Genomic DNA, 19471 nt, shown 5'->3' with positions numbered 1-19471 from the left:
TCAACTCCATTGCCGCCCAGTTAGGGCACTCGGGTTGGCCGTAGAAGAAAGACCAAAAAGTAGCACAACGTATATTAGCTGCCCAATAATATAAGCGAAAGTTAGGTAAAGCCATGCCACCCTCTTTTTTAGATTTTTGGAGGTGGATTTTATTAATTCTAGAGCGCTTATTCTGCCACAGATATGACAAAATAATAGAGTCTAAGGAATCAAAAAAAGATTTAGGAATAAAAATTGGGATAGATTGAAATAAGTATAAAAATTTGGGGAGAACATACACTTTAACAACATAAATACGACCTACCAAAGACATAGATAGAGGTGACCATTGTACCAGACTCTGTTTTATAGCATATGAAAGATTGACAAAGTTTTTACGAAAGAGATCTTTAAACTTCCTTGTGACTGTAATTCCAAGATAAGTAAATTGATTATGGACTACTTTAAAAGGGAGATCACGAAATGTTAGTTCTTGTGCTTCTTTATTATTTGGGAAAAGTTCACTCTTATGTAAATTAAGTTTATAGCCAGGGATCTGGCTAAACTGGTCAAGAAGTGAAAACATTAGAGGTAAGGATGTAGACGGATTTGAGAGTAGTAAGTCATCAGCTGTTGTGGAATTTCCAAATCAGAAAACTGGTTTACAGCTCTACTTTCTAAATCTTGACTGCGGACCTGACTGAAAGGTAGCTCTCTTCACGCACTGCTGCTTCCTAACTTCTCAAATCAGAAAAACTGCTGCAAAACTCTGCTTTCAAAATCTTGACTGCCACCCTGATTAAAAAGTAGCTGTTTTCACACATCCCAAGAGTGGATTGTCCATGAACATACAAATTTGGCTTCTTGATTCCACAAGCCTGCTCCATTTAAAAAGACTATTTTATACTCAACTCTCCAGTCCTGTCAACCTGTGGTAACGCTGCACCTCATCAAGGATACATCTACTTCAGGTTTAAAAAATATTCAGAGCATTTTTACCATTCTTTAAGGAAGTTCCCAAGAGAGAAAAAGAAAATACATCTGCAGAAAGAGATACATTACCTCCATATCCACCCTGTTTCAAACAAGTTCCCTCTCATACTTCTCAACTCCAGTCCAATCTGTCTAACCTTTCCTCACAAGACAAGCTGCCCAATCCAGTAGTCTAAGAAATTTTCTCCAAACTTCTTCCAATGTATTCACCTCATCTTTAAATATCCAATAATGTATACAGGTCTAATCAGTAAAATATATACCATTCCCAATTTCTGGTTGTATAAGTGAGTGTTACTTCCCTCACCATGAGCTTCTATTTTCTGCAGCATCTCACATATCTTCTGAAAATCTGAATGGTATATTCACCAATTAAAGAATAAAATGAATAAAAGTCAGTCCTCAGGAACAAAAAGTAAACTGATGGAGAAACTCAGAGGATCAAGCAGCATCTGTTTGGGTTTGGGAGGGGGAAGGCAATAGGATTGCTGGCATTTCAGAGCAGTCCAAAAGTGACTCAACCCAGAATGTCCATGTATTCTAAAAGGAACACAAATATTGCTCAAACACGACTAATTAGACTATGATACAAAAAAAAGGACAGGAAACAGAGGAAAACTGAAACAAAAATTAGTAAGATTATTAGCGACCACGGCAGGACCGGATAGAGACCCGCGGAAGGGAAACGGCAGATTGGGAACGCTTCCCGGTCCTCTAGGGACCCCCACAAGGCTAACAGAATTAAGGGTGCACCCAAACAAAAGGAAAGCGCTTTTTGCGACAATTTGGACTAAGAATTCTGTTGGCTTTGGGGAGGTCTTGGAGTCTCAGAAGTGTGGAACCGCTGCCAAAGGGTCTCTCCAGTCCAAAGAATCTGGCAGAATTGGGGGTTAACGGAGGAGGCTCAGAGGATTGCTCAAGAACACTGCAGTGAGGGTAAGTACAAATAAGTTAATACGTTAAGAAAAAGTCCTCATGGTTACCGCCTTAAGAGATAAGGGTCTGCACGGGCGAGGTGTTAGAATAGAATTAGAGTAGAAAGTCCTCGTGGATACCGCCTTAAGAGATAAGGGTCTGAACGGGCGAGGTGTTAGAATAGAATTAGAGTAGAAAGTCCTCGTGGATACCGCCTTAAGAGATAAGGGTCTGCACGGGCGAGGTGTTAGAATAGAATTAGAGTAGAAAGTCCTCGTGGATACCGCCTTAAGAGATAAGGGTCTGAACGGGCGAGGTGTTAGAATAGAATTAGAGTAGAAAGTCCTCGTGGATACCGCCTTAAGAGATAAGGGTCTGCACGGGCGAGGTGTTAGAATAGAATTAGTGTAGAAAGTCCTCGTGGATACCGCCTTAAGAGATAAGGGTCTGCACGGGCGAGGTGTTAGACTAGGTGTAGAATTAGAGTAAATAATATTATCCAGTAAACAAACTGTGAATCTCTGAAATACCTTAACAAGAGAGAAAAACATGACAGGTAAAGGAACAGCAGTAGAGATTCTGAGCAAAAAATTCCCATTTTTTCAAAATGAGATCACAAAAACTTCAGAAAAATGGGAAAAAAGAACCAAAAACCTGGTCACAAAGTGGCCAATAGAAGGAACATTTGATGTAAGTTTGTGCGAAGAAATGGAGGGACTAATTAAAAATTACAAATCAAAAGATAAATCTAAGAAAAGAGAGCAAAAAACAACGAGAAATGAAAGTGCTAAAACTCTTCAGAACGGAGGGAGAAAGGCTGAGGAGGACAGGTAGAATATTGATTACAAGCGAGGAAGACACTAAGGTGCTGGAGAAACAGTCTATTAAAGAGAAAGAAGGGTACGATGAGAAGCTGGCTTCAGCTCCGTACCCGGATGCGAAAGAAACAGAAAACCCCCCTCCCTATAATGAGGAAGGAACCCCTAAGCAGTGCCCCCTGCTGACGGGAACAGTAAACATGCAGGGAGAAGTACAGGTTTGGGATAATGAGGAGGAGAAAAAACAATATGAGAAGGAAAAAGCGGCGATATGGCAGGAGATACAGGCAGAAAGGATAAAGATAGAACAGGTACAGAGAGAAATGCAAGAACAGATTGAACGGATGAAATACTTGAGAGAGGAAAAGGAATATGAGGAGTATCAATTGTACCATAGAAATAAACAGACTAGAGAAGGTGACTCATTGGAGGAGCAAGAGTTAAGTGAAGAGAGAGAGGATGCGAGAATTTATGGGGAAGAGGTAGGGGGCAGAAGCCTAGAAGGACAGAAGGAGGCAGTAGGGGAGCAACTTGCCGAAGTAGAGAGAGAGCCAGATAAGTTACTAAAAGGGGATTGCCAGGAGAGATGCGAAAAATACTCAAGGGGCCAACCAGGTATTGAATCAAGACAGAAAGGAAGGACTCCACAGGGAGACCGAGGGAAGAGCAGAACCCCGGAGACATTTGTGTGGGAGGCAGTAAAGACATACCCTGAGACAGATGGGGAGTCAGGTGAGGAGGAAGAATGATGCCGTTGTTAGTTAAAGGATCAGGACAAGTGCAGTATATTCCTTGGGGATCCCAGGACCTAGAAGGGCTGAAAAACACCCTGCCCAATTTACATGAAGGAGCAGGGAAATGGATTAGAGCCTTTGAAGAAGAAACAGCGGGACGATTATTGGCTATGGGAGATTTGAAGGCACTGTTGATAAGGTTGATGGGAACCTCCAAATTTAACGAACTAATGGAAATGGCTGGCATAGTAAACTCGAATGACCCGAGAACTGATGGAGATGGGTTTGACAGAGTGAGGCAGAGGGTATGGCAGGCCCTCAGAAAGCTTTATCCACCCAAAGTGGACCCTAAAGCCTTAAAAGGGGAGCAATTCCACCCAGAGACCACAATACCCTCTAAGACCAGAAGCAGAAGAGGGAATAGCGTCGACAGTGCAGGGGTTGCTTGAAATAGGAGTGCTTAAAAGAACAAACAGTCCATGCAATACCCCGTTGTTGCCGGTATTAAAAGCAGATAAATCTAAGGGGAGATTGGTGCATGATTTGCGAGCGGTAAACGATGTGGTAGAGGACTGGCCAGCGGTAGTCCCCAACCCACACACGCTTTTGACTAATGTTCCACCAGAAGCAAGTTACTTTTCAGTGATCGATTTGTGTTCGGCTTTCTTCAGCATTCCTCTGGCTGAGCAATGTCAGTATTTGTTTGCATTTACCTACAGAGGTGCTCAGTATACCTATACCAGAATGCCGCAAGGATTTAAACATTCACCACACATTTTTAATCAGGTATTGAAGGCAGACCTAGAGGGCATGCCATTGGAAAGTACATTGTTACAAATGTGGATGACCTGTTGATTTGCTCCCACAGCGAGAAACAGTGTAAGCAGGACACTATAACTCTGTTAGAGAAGCTAGCACACGGAGGACATAAAGTATCCAAAAAGAAACTGCAATTCTGCACACAGCAAGTGGAGTGCTTAGGCAGGGTAATATCCAAGGGAATGAAGGCGATAGCACCAGATCAGATTGAGGCAATAGCTAAGGCCCCAAAACCCCAGACTGTAGGGCAGATGATGACATTTTTGGGAATGGCAGGGTACAGCTCAGATTGGATAGGAGAATATGCTGAGATTGTGGCACCTTTAAGAAAGATAATGAAAGAAGCAGGACATACAAATTTAAAGAACGGCTTACAGTGGAATGGAGAGGCGGAGATAGCTTTCAGTACTATTAAGCAGGAATTGCAGTCAGCACCAGCATTAGCTTTGCCTAACTACGAGAAGGTTTTTTATTTGTATGTATCCAATCAACAGGAGGGTTATGTTACAGCGGTTCTAACACAAGAGACAGGCACAGGAAAAGCAAAGCAGCCGATAGCATACTACAGTACGAGACTAGATGAGGTGGCTCAGGGGTACCCACCCTGTTATCAGGGATTGGCGGCGCTGCACTATGCATATGAAAAGGCATCATAGGTAACCCTGGGCTATCCTGTGACTCTGTACACACAACACAAAGTAGCAGAACTGCTGGAAAGAGGGAAATTTGTGCTGACGCCAGCCAGGATAGCAGCGTATCAGATGCTATTGACATTTCCTGACATAACTATACAGAGATGCACTACCAGTAATAGAGCCGATTTTGTCCCTTTAGACTATGAAGGAGAACCCCATGATTGCGTAGGAAAGACGATGGTATTTGCCAAATTGAGAGCAGATTTACGGTCAGAACCACTAGAGGAGATAGATAAAAAGGTTCTGTTCGTAGATGGCTCTTGTTATAGGGATTATGATGGAAATCACGCAGGATTCTCAGTGGTGCAGCAGGATCAGTCGAGCTATAAGATTATTAGGATGGAGTCCTGTCCCCAACCGTGTTCCGCCCAACTAGCAGAACTCAAAGCCCTGACAGCTGAGTGTGAAATGATGGAAGGTAAGAAAGTAGACATCTATACTGATTCAGCATATGCTCATGGAGTATGCCATTTGTTCGGGGCAGTGTGGAAGCAGAGAGGTTTTTAAAAAAGTAGCGGAGATCCCATACAGCATTGTCAGCAAATTCTAGACTTAATGAAAGCCATAATGAAGCCTAAAGCATTGGCTATAGTAAAATGCCAGGCACATAAAAAGGGAAACGATGTAATAACAAAGGGAAATCAAGCTGCAGACGAGGCAGCTAGAAAAGCGTCTGGATGTACGTCAGCTGTCATTGCCCCCCAGGTAAGCCTAACTCCAGAACCTGATGTAGAGGACCTAATTGAAATACAAGGTAAGGCAACTTTGGCAGAACAGACAATGTGGAGAAAAAGGGGGGCCAAGCAGAACCCGGAAGGCTTGTGGAGCACGGAAGACGGTTTGTTAGTAGCGCCCACCCCTCTACTGACGATTCTGATTTCAGAAGCACATGGGATGGACCATTGTGCAAGGGGGGGAAGTGATAAGGAAAATAAAGAAGGATGGTTTTTGGTCACCTTATTTACAGGCTTCAGTGGACTTTGTTTTATCACAGTGCGAGGTATGCGCACAAAATAATGTTCGGAAGGGAATTACAACCCCAATAGGCCACATTCCTGTACCTGAAGGACCATTTAAACATTTAGTGATTGATTACGTAGACATGATAAAGACAGTGAGAGGGAAAAGATACATGCTGGTAGTAATTGATAGATTTAGCAGATGGGTGGAGGCGGTACCTTCAAGAGATCAAGGGGCAAAGACAGTGGTAAAATTTCTGACAAATGAAGTGATCCCAAGGTTTGGAATACCTACAGAAGTTAGTTCAGACAACGGTTCAGCTTTTATCCAGAAAGTGGTCAAACTGGTACTACAGGCGCTGAGGATAAAGCAAAGGTTTGGATGTGTATACCACCCTCAGTCACAGGGCATGGTAGAGAGAATTAATGGAACCCTGAAAGCCAAACTAAACAAAATTTGTGCAGATACTAAACTTAATTGGGTTGATGCTTTACCGTTAGCATTGATGAGTTACCGCATGCAAACTAATCGAATAACATGCCTGACACCGCATGAGATGCTCACTGGGAGGCCCATGCCAGTGCCCCAGTGGAGAGGGCCGTATAAGGGACCTAGCTTGGAACAATTGGAAATAGAATTGAAACAATACATGCAGCAGCTAACTATGATACATAGGTCTATTTATGCCCAGGAAAAACAGAAAGAGCCGGAGACCGTACAAGGGGAAGGACGGATTAAACCAGGAGACCAGGTTTACCTGCGAGTTTTTCGGAGAAAGTGGAACGAGCCAAGAAGGGAGGGACCCTTTATGGTGACTAAGGCATCACCCACCGCAGTTCAGGTAGAAGGACGCTCCACCTGGTACCACCTGAACCATTGCACGAGGGCAGTCCTGCAAGGGCAATCAGGTGAAGTGTCCGAGGTAAGTGATGCGGAAGAGCAATTAGCAGGGGACAGACGGGGGAACAAGAAGCTGACACTGCACCGCAGGAGTTTGATCAATTAGTAAGGGAAATTTTTGATTCTGAGGATGGGCCTCAAGACCCTCAGGATGTGGTGATGGATAATAGGGCTTCTCCAGATAATGGGGATGAGTTGGGAACGACCAGTTGTGCCCCCGGGGACAAAGCACCCACATACTCTAGTAGTGCAGACTTGGGTACCATTAGTGGGGCAGATATGGAACGGGACTGGTAACCTGCAGAAAAGAAGTAAGAGGAGCACAACACTTACCTCCTCGCCATGGTTAAAGACACATACTAATCAGTGGTGTCAATGGGCAGCTTACACGGCAGGAATGAAGAAGAGACAAAATTGTTATCTGTGCTCAAGGGAAAGCCTCACTCAGCATGTAGTTCCCATGCCTTATAACTCCTCCACTTGCACGCGGTGGCGAAGAGAGCACAGGGAACAATGCGAACGACAGTGTCCAGGTCCGGGTAGGCCTTGTGTCATGAGGATTTGTGTTAAAGCAGATTCCTACTATCAAAACTGTATGAACAATGCACCAATGTGCCCATATTGGTGTATGCTATATCAGGCGTCCTCGCAATTTGACCAAAACAAGCTTGCCTATCACTGTAATTATAGCAGACCCTGGGCTATAAACAAAAGAAGCCAGACACCTACACTGTAACAGCTTATAATGCAGGACCATCTGCATTATGAATGTTTCATGTGGGTGGGCACTCACCCAGTTGGCCATTTCCGAGGCAACTGCACTCAGACATGGGATGTAACCCCAGGTAAAAGACACTTGACGGGTTCCCCTCCTCCTGAGGGTGCAATGGAGTCTCAGACTATCCCATTAGCAGACACTTGGTGGCTGTATGGGCAGGAAGGAGGTCTGAGATGTACGCTCCCCCTCAGGTGGGCAGGAACATGTACGCGTGTCATGCTGCTTCAGGAAGTTATAATATCCCCTGAAGTACAGTCCAATGCTAACTTCCCTAAGCAGCGGACTCTGCTATGGCAGAAGAGAAAATATGACCCAGATCCGACGATCCGGATTGACAGTATAGGGCAGCCAAGAGGTATACCTAACTAATTCAAGGCATGAAATGAGATTGCTGCAGGCTGGGAAGCACTCATACCTGTGATAGGGGTGAGCAAAAATGTTGAATGGATAAACTATATATACTATAATCAGCAGAGATTCATCAACTACACCGATGATGCACTGGAGGCCTTAGGGCAACAGCTGGATGCAACTAGCAGGGTGGCGTGGCAAAACAGACAGGTACTGGATTGGCTTTTGGCAGAGAAAGGGGGTGTGTGTGTAATGTTTGGAGAACAATGCTGCACTTTCATACCGAACAATACTAGCCCAGAAGGGTCTTTCACCAGAGCAATGAATAAGTTAAAGAATCTGCGGAAGGAGGTCAAACAGAATGCAGGGTTCGGACATCAGTTCTTTGATTGGTTAGTGTTAGGGTTAATTCGAGACTGCCACTACAGGTCAGGAGTGGCTCACGTGATATTAGGAGACAGGAGTACAAGGGAGGGAGGAAGCGAAACTGGGGATTCCGCTACACCGAAACTGCTAGTGTCACGCGATTTAATAAACAAAAGAAACAGGTAACTCGTGAGTGAATGGCATCGGGCCAATAAGGGGGACACAAGTGCCCGATATTACCTAATATGTACAACAGAGTTCGGCCTTACCAAATATGTGTAGCGAGGGGTTGGAATGGGGAAAAGGGGTATAAATAAGAGTAGAATGTAAGGGGAGGGCAGAACGCGCCTTCTCCAGCGACTCAGTGTATTCGCTGTGCCAGTTACGATTCACCATTAAAGCCAAGTTTTGTAATATTCCGGTGTTGGTTGTCTCTCTTCCTAAACGAACACAGGGCAGAATTTAAAGCCCAACAGTTAAAGTAGACTCGGAGGATGGGGAGCGTGGCTGACTAAAATAGCAATAACTGTTAGTATTATATTGTTGAGCTGTGCGCTTCTGCTGTGCTGTTTTCTTCCTTGTCTCAAATCTCTTGTAGTGCATGCCGCAACCAAACAATTTCCAATGCTCACGGCAATTACTGAAGCAAGCTTAGTGGAGAAAGAAACACCGAACATGTATCGTTACAGCCTACAACACCTGCAGGATGAACAGGAGACGACAGTGTGGGAGTAGATTGTAAGGGCTTCTGAGTCTTTTTCCCTGTCTCAGATACATAGGGACAGGTTTTTGGCTCAGCGGCCCAGGATAACAGGGAGAGAATACTTTGAGGTCTTGGCGCAGAAAATTATAGTTTAACCCGAGATTTGGGAATAAGTGCTTGAGTTTATTGGGGCTTTTGTGCGCAGACTCTTCGTCTTCTTTTTCTGTGTGAGACCCTTTGAGTAGAATGAAATCTTAGGAATGTAGAAGACAATGGTGTGTTAATGAGAGGTAGCTAAGAGATGTAGATTAAAACATGATTAAGCCAATTGATAGGAACAAAAGGGACATAATATACGTGCAGTATGTAACTAGAGATTTGCTATAAAAGCTGCTGTGTCCGAGGATCGAGGGGCAATCAGCGACTAGCTCAATGACTGACTCAGCTTTGATTTGCAAATTAAAGTTTAACCCTTCTTGAAGAATCTTCTGCGTCTCTTGGTCATTTGTAAAGCACGAAAAACCACGACAGATTCAGGTCAGATAACCACTTTGGAAAGAGAAACAAAAGCCACTACTTCAAGTATATCAATCACAACTAAATGACAATATGGAAATGCCTCTTAAAGCATGACTGATTTAAGCTGAGACAGGAACTAGATGAAAAGAATTTCAAAAAAGGGGGGGAAATTCTGACATACCTGGGATTTTGATTTTTCTAGTTGAATCCTCCAGATTCCAAACAAAGACCAATCCATCCATTCCACCAGTTGCAAAGTGCTCATTGTCTGGAGACCATCCGATACAGATAATTTTAGCATGATGGCCATAGAATTCATCTGCTTGCTGTTCAAAAACATATTGTTACAATTAGCACAGATCCAAATCCATCACCTTCTCCAACAATGTGGCCAAGTATATAAAAAGTATTCTCACAAGAGAGTGAAATAATCTTTCATGGTAGACCCTTCTGAGAACAGTCAACACAAAACATTTCAATGCATAAAATTTAAGCAAATCTCTATTCAAAGTTCAGATTTTTGCCTGCTGTGGAAGGCTAAAATCTGACGAAACATGTTGTACATTTTAAAGGGAATGCAAAGTAAAAGGATGCATTTCATTGTCATTTGCAGCTAGTTTTAAAATTGAATTAGAGTAACTTTTAGTGTGAAATACAAGGAACAGGTGTAGTTATGCAATTTAGAGTCATTTCTGTCAAAGTGAAATTATTTCCTGTTGTGCTGTGGTGATCTGGTAAGCAGCCTGTTACTTTCAGGTGAGTGACAGCTTGTGGCTGCAATATAATTTGTTCTGATCACTGTAGGAACAACTAGGATTTTTCACTGTAATGTTTGATTGGGAGAACTAACAAACAAATCCTCCTTTAGCTTCATTAAATTTTGTCTGGTACCTTCCTAACTCTGCAGTCTCTCAAACTCACAATCCCATTATCTCAAGAACAAATCCCTTGCTTACTTAGATGTCAGTCACAATTTTCAGCCTTTCCTTATTACATCCTTCAACTCACCACAAGTTTGGATTTTCAAAGCAATGACTCTCCCAATGTATCCAAAGTTCTAAAACATGCCCACACATGCTCAATTCACCATAATGACAGCACAGGGTATCCTAGCCTATCACCTTCTCCAGACAAATGCAGAAGATCAAACTGGCATATGGATTCACCATTCAAATATCCCCACCTTTCCCAACCAACCCTTAGGTCTGGGCTGCACATTTTCAACCATGCAAGCCCTTGACAATAACCAATCATTTCATGTGGGGTTAGGACAATTGATTAGAATGATCAGTTTTACTGCAACAATCATCTCAGATCTTTATGGGTATACCACAATTTATCTGTCAATATCTGACATCAGATATGTACATTTAAAGATTCATCACAAAACTACACGGAAACTCGCCATTTTTATAGTTTGTACAGTGAACCCCCTCTGGGGACATTTTTCATGGAGAAAGTGGCAGAAACTCATTAGTGCTGGACATAATGCATTCCAGATTCACAAGTACATATTCAAACTATGATCATGCCTAAACAGTGGCAACGCCCAGCCTTGGTATTGATCAGGTGAATTAAAATTACATGGTAACAGAGAACATGTTATTATAGCATGTATTCATAGTTGAAATTCCTCATGGAATGACAGTACTGTTAACAAGTCTGTTTCTATTACTGCTACTGAAGATGGCAAGACCTATCTACCTATCTCTCTGCAGTGCAAGAACTTGCAACAGATATGGGCAACTAAGAATTTCCTACAAGAGAAACTGGACAGTATTAGTGTTGAGATGCACAGATGTGCTTTCACTTCCAAGCCCAGAAAGACTAGCCACGCTTATTGTTATCCAAGAGGGGGAAAGAAAAATCAACCATTTAATGTGGCTCGAACTGAAAAATCTTCCCATTTGTGAATTTTTGTGCCATGCTTCCTATTAGAGTAATTTTTTTGGGGAGAATTATCACCTAGAATGGCATGTGTACAACATGTGGGGGAAAAGACGTTGAAGTTACAAAAATAGTAAAGTTCATCATTCCATTTAATTGTAGAACAAGTTCAATGCTAAGTTTATTTGATTAAAATGAATTTATTTTGCAGCAAAGGATGATGCTAGATTTTCGTAGAGCCAAATGCACACAACGCAGATGTGGATGAGTTACCAGACTGTGGGAGAGGACAATAGCATATACTGAAGACACCTTACTTTGAAATAGCTGAATTCCTTTAATTAATCCAATAATTTGATCATGCTATACACAAGATGAACCATGGTAAATTAAGTTGTTACTGCCGTCATAAGGAAAACAGTAATTCTTAAGCTTCTACAGAAACAGAATTTAATACCTTATAATCATCTCCAACCGTGAATGTTGTTATTTTATTTCCAGAACAGACAGCAAGGGTCGCACCATCACGTGAATAAGATAGATCAATAACAACTGCTCTGTTATCAAGCTCCAAAACTTTTTCGTTTTTCTGCAATGTGTTTCCTTCAATAGAATATAGGTGTACTTTGCTATCCTTCAAAGAAAAGCAAATACCATAATTTAACAATAAAACCAAAGCAAGAAACACCTAATTAGAAGCACAAGAACAAAACAATAATATTGCAGAATGGAACTTAAGATTGACATGGTCTTTAAAATGGGGGGTGGGGGGGGGGGGGGTGGGAGAGAGTACAAATTCCAGGAGAGGTTACTGAAGTCTCTAGAAAGGGATAAGAATTTAACTTCAGACAACATGGAGATAAAATTGAGAGGAAAGGCAATGAATAGAGGACTGAAAGTGTTATATGCGAATGCAGACAGTATACAAAGTAAGGTAGAAAACCTTACAGCACAGCTAGAAATTGTCAGGTCTGATGTTGTGGGCACCACAAAGTCATGCTTGAAAGAAGATCACAGCTGGAAGTTCTAAACTCCAAGGATAGACATTCTAATGTAAAGATAGGCAGGTGGGCCGAGGGTTTTTTTTTTGCTAAATAAATGAAACCATATCTTTAGAATGAAGTGGTATAGGATCAGTAGATGTAGCATCCTTGCAAATAAAATTACGAAACTACAAGGGTAAAAAGACCTTGATTGGAAATATATACAAGCCTCTGATCAGTAGCAAGGATGTGGGGTACAAATTACAACAGGAGATAGAAAAGACAATGCTATGATGAGCATGGGGATTTCAATATGCAGGTATATTCAGAAAATTAGGTTGGTGCTGGATTCCAAGAGAAGGAATTTGTAAAATGCCCATAGGAAGCCTTTTTAGAGCAGCTTGTGGTTAAGCCCACAAGAGAAGGCAATTCTGGGTTTAGTACTGTGTAATGAACCAGCTTTGAGATTAGAAATAAAGGAACCCTTTAGAGGCAGTGATCATAATCTTATAGAATTCACCCTGCTGTTTGCAAGGAGAAGCATGAGAGAGGAGCTGGCCAAAGTTGATTTGAAGAGGACACTAGCAGGGATGATGGTATAGCAGCAATGGCTGGAGTTTGTGAAAGCAATTGTGAAGATGTAGGATAGATACATCGCTAAGAAGCAACATTCTAAAGGGAGGATGAGGCAACCGTGGGTGACGAGGGAAGTCAAAGACAGCATACTGTAAAAGTAAAAGGGAGAGAATACAGTATAGCGAAAAATTAGTTGGAAGCTTTTAAAACCAACAGAGGGCAACTAAAGTGCAATGTGGAGAGAAAAAATGAAATAATGGAAGGTGGCCAATAATATAAAAGAGATTACTTTTTTCCCCAGATATATAAAGAGCAAGAGTGAACATTTGACCACTGGAACACGACACTGGAGAAGCAGTAATGGGGAACAATAAAATAGCAGATGAACTGAATAAGTTTTTTTGTCCATCTTTAACTGTGGAAGAACTCCACTAGCATGCCAGAAAATCAATAGCGTAAAAAGTAGCCCTTATTTCTAAGGAAATGGTGCATGGGAAGTTGACATGTGATGAGGATGTTAGGAGAATTCAGGGTGACTTGGATAAGCTGGGTGAGTGGGCAGATACTTGGCAGATGACGTTTAATGTGAATAAGTGTGAGGTTATCCACTTTGGGAGTAAGAACAGGAAGGCAGATTATTATCTGAACGGTGTAGAGTTAGGTAAGGGAGAAATACAAAGAGATCTAGGAGTCCTTGTTCATCAGTCACTGAAGGTGAATGAGCAAGTGCAGCAGGCAGTGAAGAAGGCTAATGGAATGTTGGCCTTTATTACAAAGGGAATTGAGTACAAGAGCAAGGAAATCCTCTTGCATTTGTACAGAGCCCTGGTGAGACCACACCTGGAGTATTGTGTACAGTTTTGGTCTCCAGGGTTAAGGAAGGACATCCTGGCTGTAGAGGAAGTGCAGCGTAGATTCACGAGGTTAATTCCTGGGATGTCTGGACTGTCTTACGCAGAGAGGTTAGAGAGACTGGGCTTGTACACGCTGGAATTAAGGAGATTGAGAGGGGATCTGATTGAAACATATAAGATTATTAAGGGATTGGACAAGATAGAGGCAGGAAATATGTCCCAGATGCTGGGAGAGTCCAGTACCAGAGGGCATGGTTTGAGAATAAGGGGTAGGTCATTTAGGACAGAGTTAAGGAAAAACTTCTTCTCCCAGAGAGTTGTGGGGGTCTGGAATGCACTGCCTCTGAAGGTAGTGGAGGCCAATTCTCTGGATGCTTTCAAGAAGGAGCTAGATAGGCATCTTATGGATAGGGCAATCAAGGGATATGGGGACAAGGCAGGAACCGGGTATTGATAGTAGTTGATCAGCCATGATCTCAAAATGGCGGTGCAGGCTCGAAGGGCCGAATGGTCTACTTCTGCACCTATTGTCTATTGTCTATTGAAAGGTTTGATGATAGAACTGGAGCAATGAACTACACCCCAGATATCTGAAAGAAGCAACTGAAGAGATTGTGGAGGCATTAGCAGTGATCTTTCAAGAATCACTAAATTCTGGAGGACTGGAAAATTGCAAATGTCACTCCACTCTTTAAGGGAGGGAGACGAAAGACAGGGAATCATAAGCCATTTAGCCTGACTTCAGTAGTTATTAAGATGGAGTTCACTACTGAAGATGAGGTTTCAGAGTACTTAGAGGCACATAAGATAGACTGCAATCAATGTGGTTTCCTTTGAGGAATTAACAGGCAGAATAGACAAAGGAGAGTAGGTGACTCTCCTTTGAATTTTCACAAGGCATTGCACGTTAGGAGCCCATGGTATTACAAGAAAGATACTAGCATGGACAGAAGATTGGCTGACCGGCAGAAGGCAAAGAGTGGGAATAGAGGGCACCTTTTCTGGTTGGATGTCAATGATTAGTGTTTATTTTACTGCTTTTCATGTTATGTATTGTTAATAACTTGGATGGCAGAATGAATGGCTTTGTGGCCTAGTTTGTAGATGGTACAAGGATAAGTGGAAGGGTAAGCACTGCAGTGTTGAGAAATATAGCCTGTAAAAAGACTTGGACAAATTAGGAGAATGGGGGCGCAGAAGTGGCAGATGGAATACAGTGTTGGGAAGTGTATGGTCATGCACTTTGATAGATAGAATAAAGGTGCAGACTATTTTCTAAATGGAGTTAATTAAAAAAAAATCAAAGGTGCAAAAGGACTTGGAATTACTAGTGCAGAATTCCCTAAAGGTTAGCTTGCAGATGAGTTTGTAGTAAGGAAGGAAAATGCAATGCTAGCATTCCTTTTGAGGGGACTAGAATAGCAAACCAAGGATGTAATGCTAAGGTAGTTTTGGGCCCTATATTCAAGGAGGGGGCTGGCATTGGACAGAGCTCGGGGGTTTACAAGAATGATCCCAGAATGAAAGGGTTAACACATAAGGAGCATCTAATAAGCTTTAGCCCTGTACTCATTGGAGTTTGGGGGTGGGGGCGGGGGGGGGGGGGGGGGGAAGAGAGCTTAAATTCATTAAAACATACTAAATATTGACAGCCCTAGATAGAGTGAACATGGTGAGGGTTTCAAACAGTGGGAAAGACTAAGACTAGAAGATACAGATTCAGAACAGAAGGATGCTCCTTTAGAACAAAGATGACAAGGAGTTTTTTTCAGCCAGAGGGAGGTGAATTTGTCACAACAGACAACTGTGGAGGCCAAGTCACTGGGTATACTTAATGTGGAGGTTGATAGATTCCTGATTAGGAAAGGTCAAAGATTAAGCGGAGAAGGCAAGAAAACGAAGTTGAGAGGAACAATGAATCAGCCATGATCAAATATTGGAGTAAATTCAATGGGCTAAATGGTCGAATTCTGCTCTTATGTTTCATGGACTTCGAAAGGGAAATTGATTGAAATGACAGGCAAAAATTACCCAAGGGGGAAGGAACAACAATACCAAAAGTTTAGAAAGAAGCATAGGTGTAATGAGATATTATGGAGGATCATCAAGTCAAGTTTTAACAGTTGAACATAATGAACATCTTTTTAATTGAGTTTGTTTTATAGGCCTCCCTCCAAGGGACATAAGGGAGCAAATGTGAAAGCAACTCTAAGATATAAAAGTATTAAGCAGTAAAGGTGAGCTGTTTCTCTCTGATTAACTACATTACCAAGTTATGTTTAAAAATGCATAGATTGATCAAGGGCAACTAGCATAGATTTATTAAGGGAAGATTGTGTCTATCTTTTTGAGTTGAGGAGGTTGGATGAAGGCATTGGAATTGATGGTTTACATGGATTTTAAGCACAATATTCAAAGTCCTAAATGGAAATATACATTTTTACAAAAGGTAAACCTCTGAGATCCTAGGAAGGGTGGCAAACTAGGCCTGGAAACTTTGAAAAAAGATTGGTTAAGCTCCAATTGTTTTCTTTCATACATAGACAGCTGAATGGAGACAGAAGAGCACAAAATTGAGAAGCATCAAGTAAATAAGAAAAAGAAAATCTGCTTGGAAGATCTAGGGTACAGATCTGAAGTTATTGCTAGATGAATTAGAGGGGAGTTGACACTTCGGTAGGATAAACCAGGCTAGGTTTTACACAGTGAACGGCAGGGCACTGAGGAGTGTGGTAGAACAAAGTGATTTGGGAAATCAGGTCAATAACTTGTTGAAACTGGTGTCACAGGTAGATAGGGTTGTTAAGATAGCTTTTTGCACGCTGGCCTTCATAAATCAAAGTACTGAGTACAGGAGATGCATTATTATGCTTAAGTTGTACAGTACAAGGCATTGGTGAGGCCTAATTTGGAGTATTGTGTGCAGTTTTGGTTACCTACGTACAAGAAAGATACAAATAAGGTTGAAAGAGTACAGAGAAAATTTACAAGAATGTTGCCAGGTATGGAGGAAAGATTGAATAGGTTAGGACTTCATTCCTTGGAATGTAGATGATTGAGAGATTTGATGAGACAAAATTATGGGGTAAATGCCAACAGGCATTTTCCACTGCGGATGGGTGGGACTACAACCAGAAGTCATGGGTTAAAGGTGAAAGGTGAGGTTAAGGGGAACACGAGGGGAAACTTCTTCACTCAGAGGGTCATGAGAGTGTGGAATAAGCTGCCAGCACAAGTGGTACATGCGAGCTTGATTTCAATGTTTAAAAGTTTGGATAGGCACGTGGATAGTAGGGATATGGAGGGTTATGGTCCCAGTGCAGTTTCATGGGAGTAAGCAGCTTAAAATGCTTCAACATGGACTAGATGGGCTGTGTTATACTTTTCTATAAACTCTACATGGGATTCCCCCCCACCCAAAACAGTTCAATTGATGTCAGGAACTCACTGCCTAAAAGCTACAGTACAAATAGAATCCCTCATCCCATTCAAACAGAAGTTAGAATGGGTACTTAAAAGAACCATCTACAGGGCCACAGATGAAATACTGGAAGATAGATGTAGGAAAAAAATGTCCTCTTTTTTATGATTTTATTGATTATAGGGTTAGAGGCATACAGAATGAGTTCTTCTGGCTCACCAAGTCTGCGCTGACCATCTACCACCCATTTACACAAATCCTACATTAATTCCTTGTTTTATTTTCCCCAATTTAATTCATTCTAGATTCCACCACTTACCACGAACCTACAGATAACTTACAGTGGCTATTTAACCTACCAACCCCCATGTCTTTTGAAGCCAGGATGAGAACTGAGCACATGAAAAATACCCTAGAAGATCACAGGGAGAGTATGCAAAGGTCAGGGTAAAAGCCTGTGGTTACGAAGGCATACAGGGCATTGGCCTTCATCAATCGTGGGACTGAGTTTAGATGCAGAGAGGTAATGTTGCAGCTATATAGGATCCTGGTTAGACCCCACTTGGAGTACTGTGCTCAGTTCTGGTCGCCTCACTACAGGAAGGATGTGGAAACCATAGAAAGGGTGCAGAGGAGGTTTACAAGGATGTTGCCTGGATTGGGAAGCATGCCTTATGAGAATAGGTTGAGTGAACTCAGCCTTTTCTCCTTGGAGCAATGGAAGTTGAAAGGTGACCTGATAGAGGCATACAAGATGATGAGAGGCATTGATCGTGTGGATAGTCAGAGGCTTTTTCCCAGGGCTGAAATGGCTAGCATGAGAGGGCACAGTTTTAAAGTGCTTGGAAGATGTCATGGGGTAAGTTTGTTGGTTTTTTTTTAAAAAAACATGCAGAGAGTGGTGAATGCATGAAATGGTCTTCCAGTGATGGTGGTGGAGGTGGATACAATAGGGTCTTTTAAGAGACTCCTGGACAGGTACATGGAGCTTGTAAAAATAGAGGGCTCTGGGTAACCCTAGGTAATTTCTAAAGTAAATACATGTTCGGCACAGCATTGTGGGCCAAAGGGCCTGTATTGTGCTGTAGGTTTTCTGTGTTCTATGTTTCTAAGCCAAGACTTCAGCACCATGAAGCAACAGCTGCATCATTGTGCCACCCTAATTTCAAGATGTAAAGAAATATTTAAGTGTTTTTAAAGCAATTGCATATTCAGTAGAACTTCTTGCTAAAATGTACATCATATTACAAACTTTGATTAAGTTTGCTCTGTTAAAAGTTTCATTCAATTTCTAACAGGTTCCTAAAAAGCAGTGAACAAACAGCGGTATCTTACATTTCCTCCAACAGCCACAGTTACTCCTCCAGGATGAATTGACACAGATTCTGGGTCGTAACCAGGATTTTCAACAGTAAAAACTTTCTTCTTGTTCTTCAGAAGTATAATCTGAGCATACAAATACATTGAGTAGCCTCATTTTAAAAGCTATTTGTTGTAGATTGAACAAGTTTAAAGAATCACAAGCTAAATGATACAACTTAATTTGCCCACTTGAAACTACACAATAAAATTGTTCCAAATTTGCAGTGGCCCTTTTCTGTTGAACAACTGACAAAGCAAAAAATAGTGAAATTAAATATGTTATTTTAAGCCCAATGAGACTCAATTACATTATAAACACAAGATAATCTGAATCAATTTGAATAAAAACTTCCACCCCCCACCCCCCCAAAAGAGAAATAGAATGAAACAGAAACAGAATAATTTTATTTAGCCTGTTCGGTTAAATGAGACCATGGGTGAACTTATCTATTGGACAATACCCCCTAAAATGAATGTAACATGTATTAGCTTTCAGTCACAAAACTATACATCATTCACAAGGCCTAATGTTACCTGGTTAATACAAGTAACCACTGTATAGTCACCAGGGCCAACTGATAATTTCTTGGGTTGGATATCCAGCTTTACTGTATTTTCAGCACTATATAAAACAAGAGCAAAGTTGTTCATGTTCTTACACATAATTGCATCATTTCCCCCCAAAATAAATAACTTACAATATCCAATCTCTTTTTCCATGAAGGGGCAACATGCTTCTAACTCATAACATTATATACAAAAATCAAGTTACTACTTCAATGCTTGCCACCCATCCTGCCCATGGAATCGGACTCTACACCCAGTAGAGTCTCGAATAGATTTTAAACCCATCTAATT

General features: G+C 41.7%; 1 protein-coding gene across 1 annotated transcript in view; it reads right to left on the bottom strand.

Annotated features, from left to right (window-relative positions):
* Positions 1-19471, bottom strand: part of wdr1 (WD repeat domain 1) — a 70086-nt gene that overhangs the window by 9698 nt on the left and 40917 nt on the right. The window contains exons 11-14 of the mRNA XM_073065002.1: positions 19148-19235; positions 18587-18697; positions 11875-12051; positions 9712-9856 (exon numbers count right to left, since the gene is read on the bottom strand). Of these exons, the coding sequence (XP_072921103.1) occupies positions 9712-9856; positions 11875-12051; positions 18587-18697; positions 19148-19235 (521 nt within the window). The remainder of the gene's footprint in view (positions 1-9711; positions 9857-11874; positions 12052-18586; positions 18698-19147; positions 19236-19471) is intronic.

Source organism: Hemitrygon akajei, chromosome 13 (genome assembly GCF_048418815.1).
Source record: "Hemitrygon akajei chromosome 13, sHemAka1.3, whole genome shotgun sequence".
NCBI lineage: Eukaryota > Metazoa > Chordata > Chondrichthyes > Myliobatiformes > Dasyatidae > Hemitrygon > Hemitrygon akajei.
The sequence above is the reverse complement of the archived record's forward strand: the minus strand, read 5'-3'. Positions and strand labels throughout refer to the sequence as shown.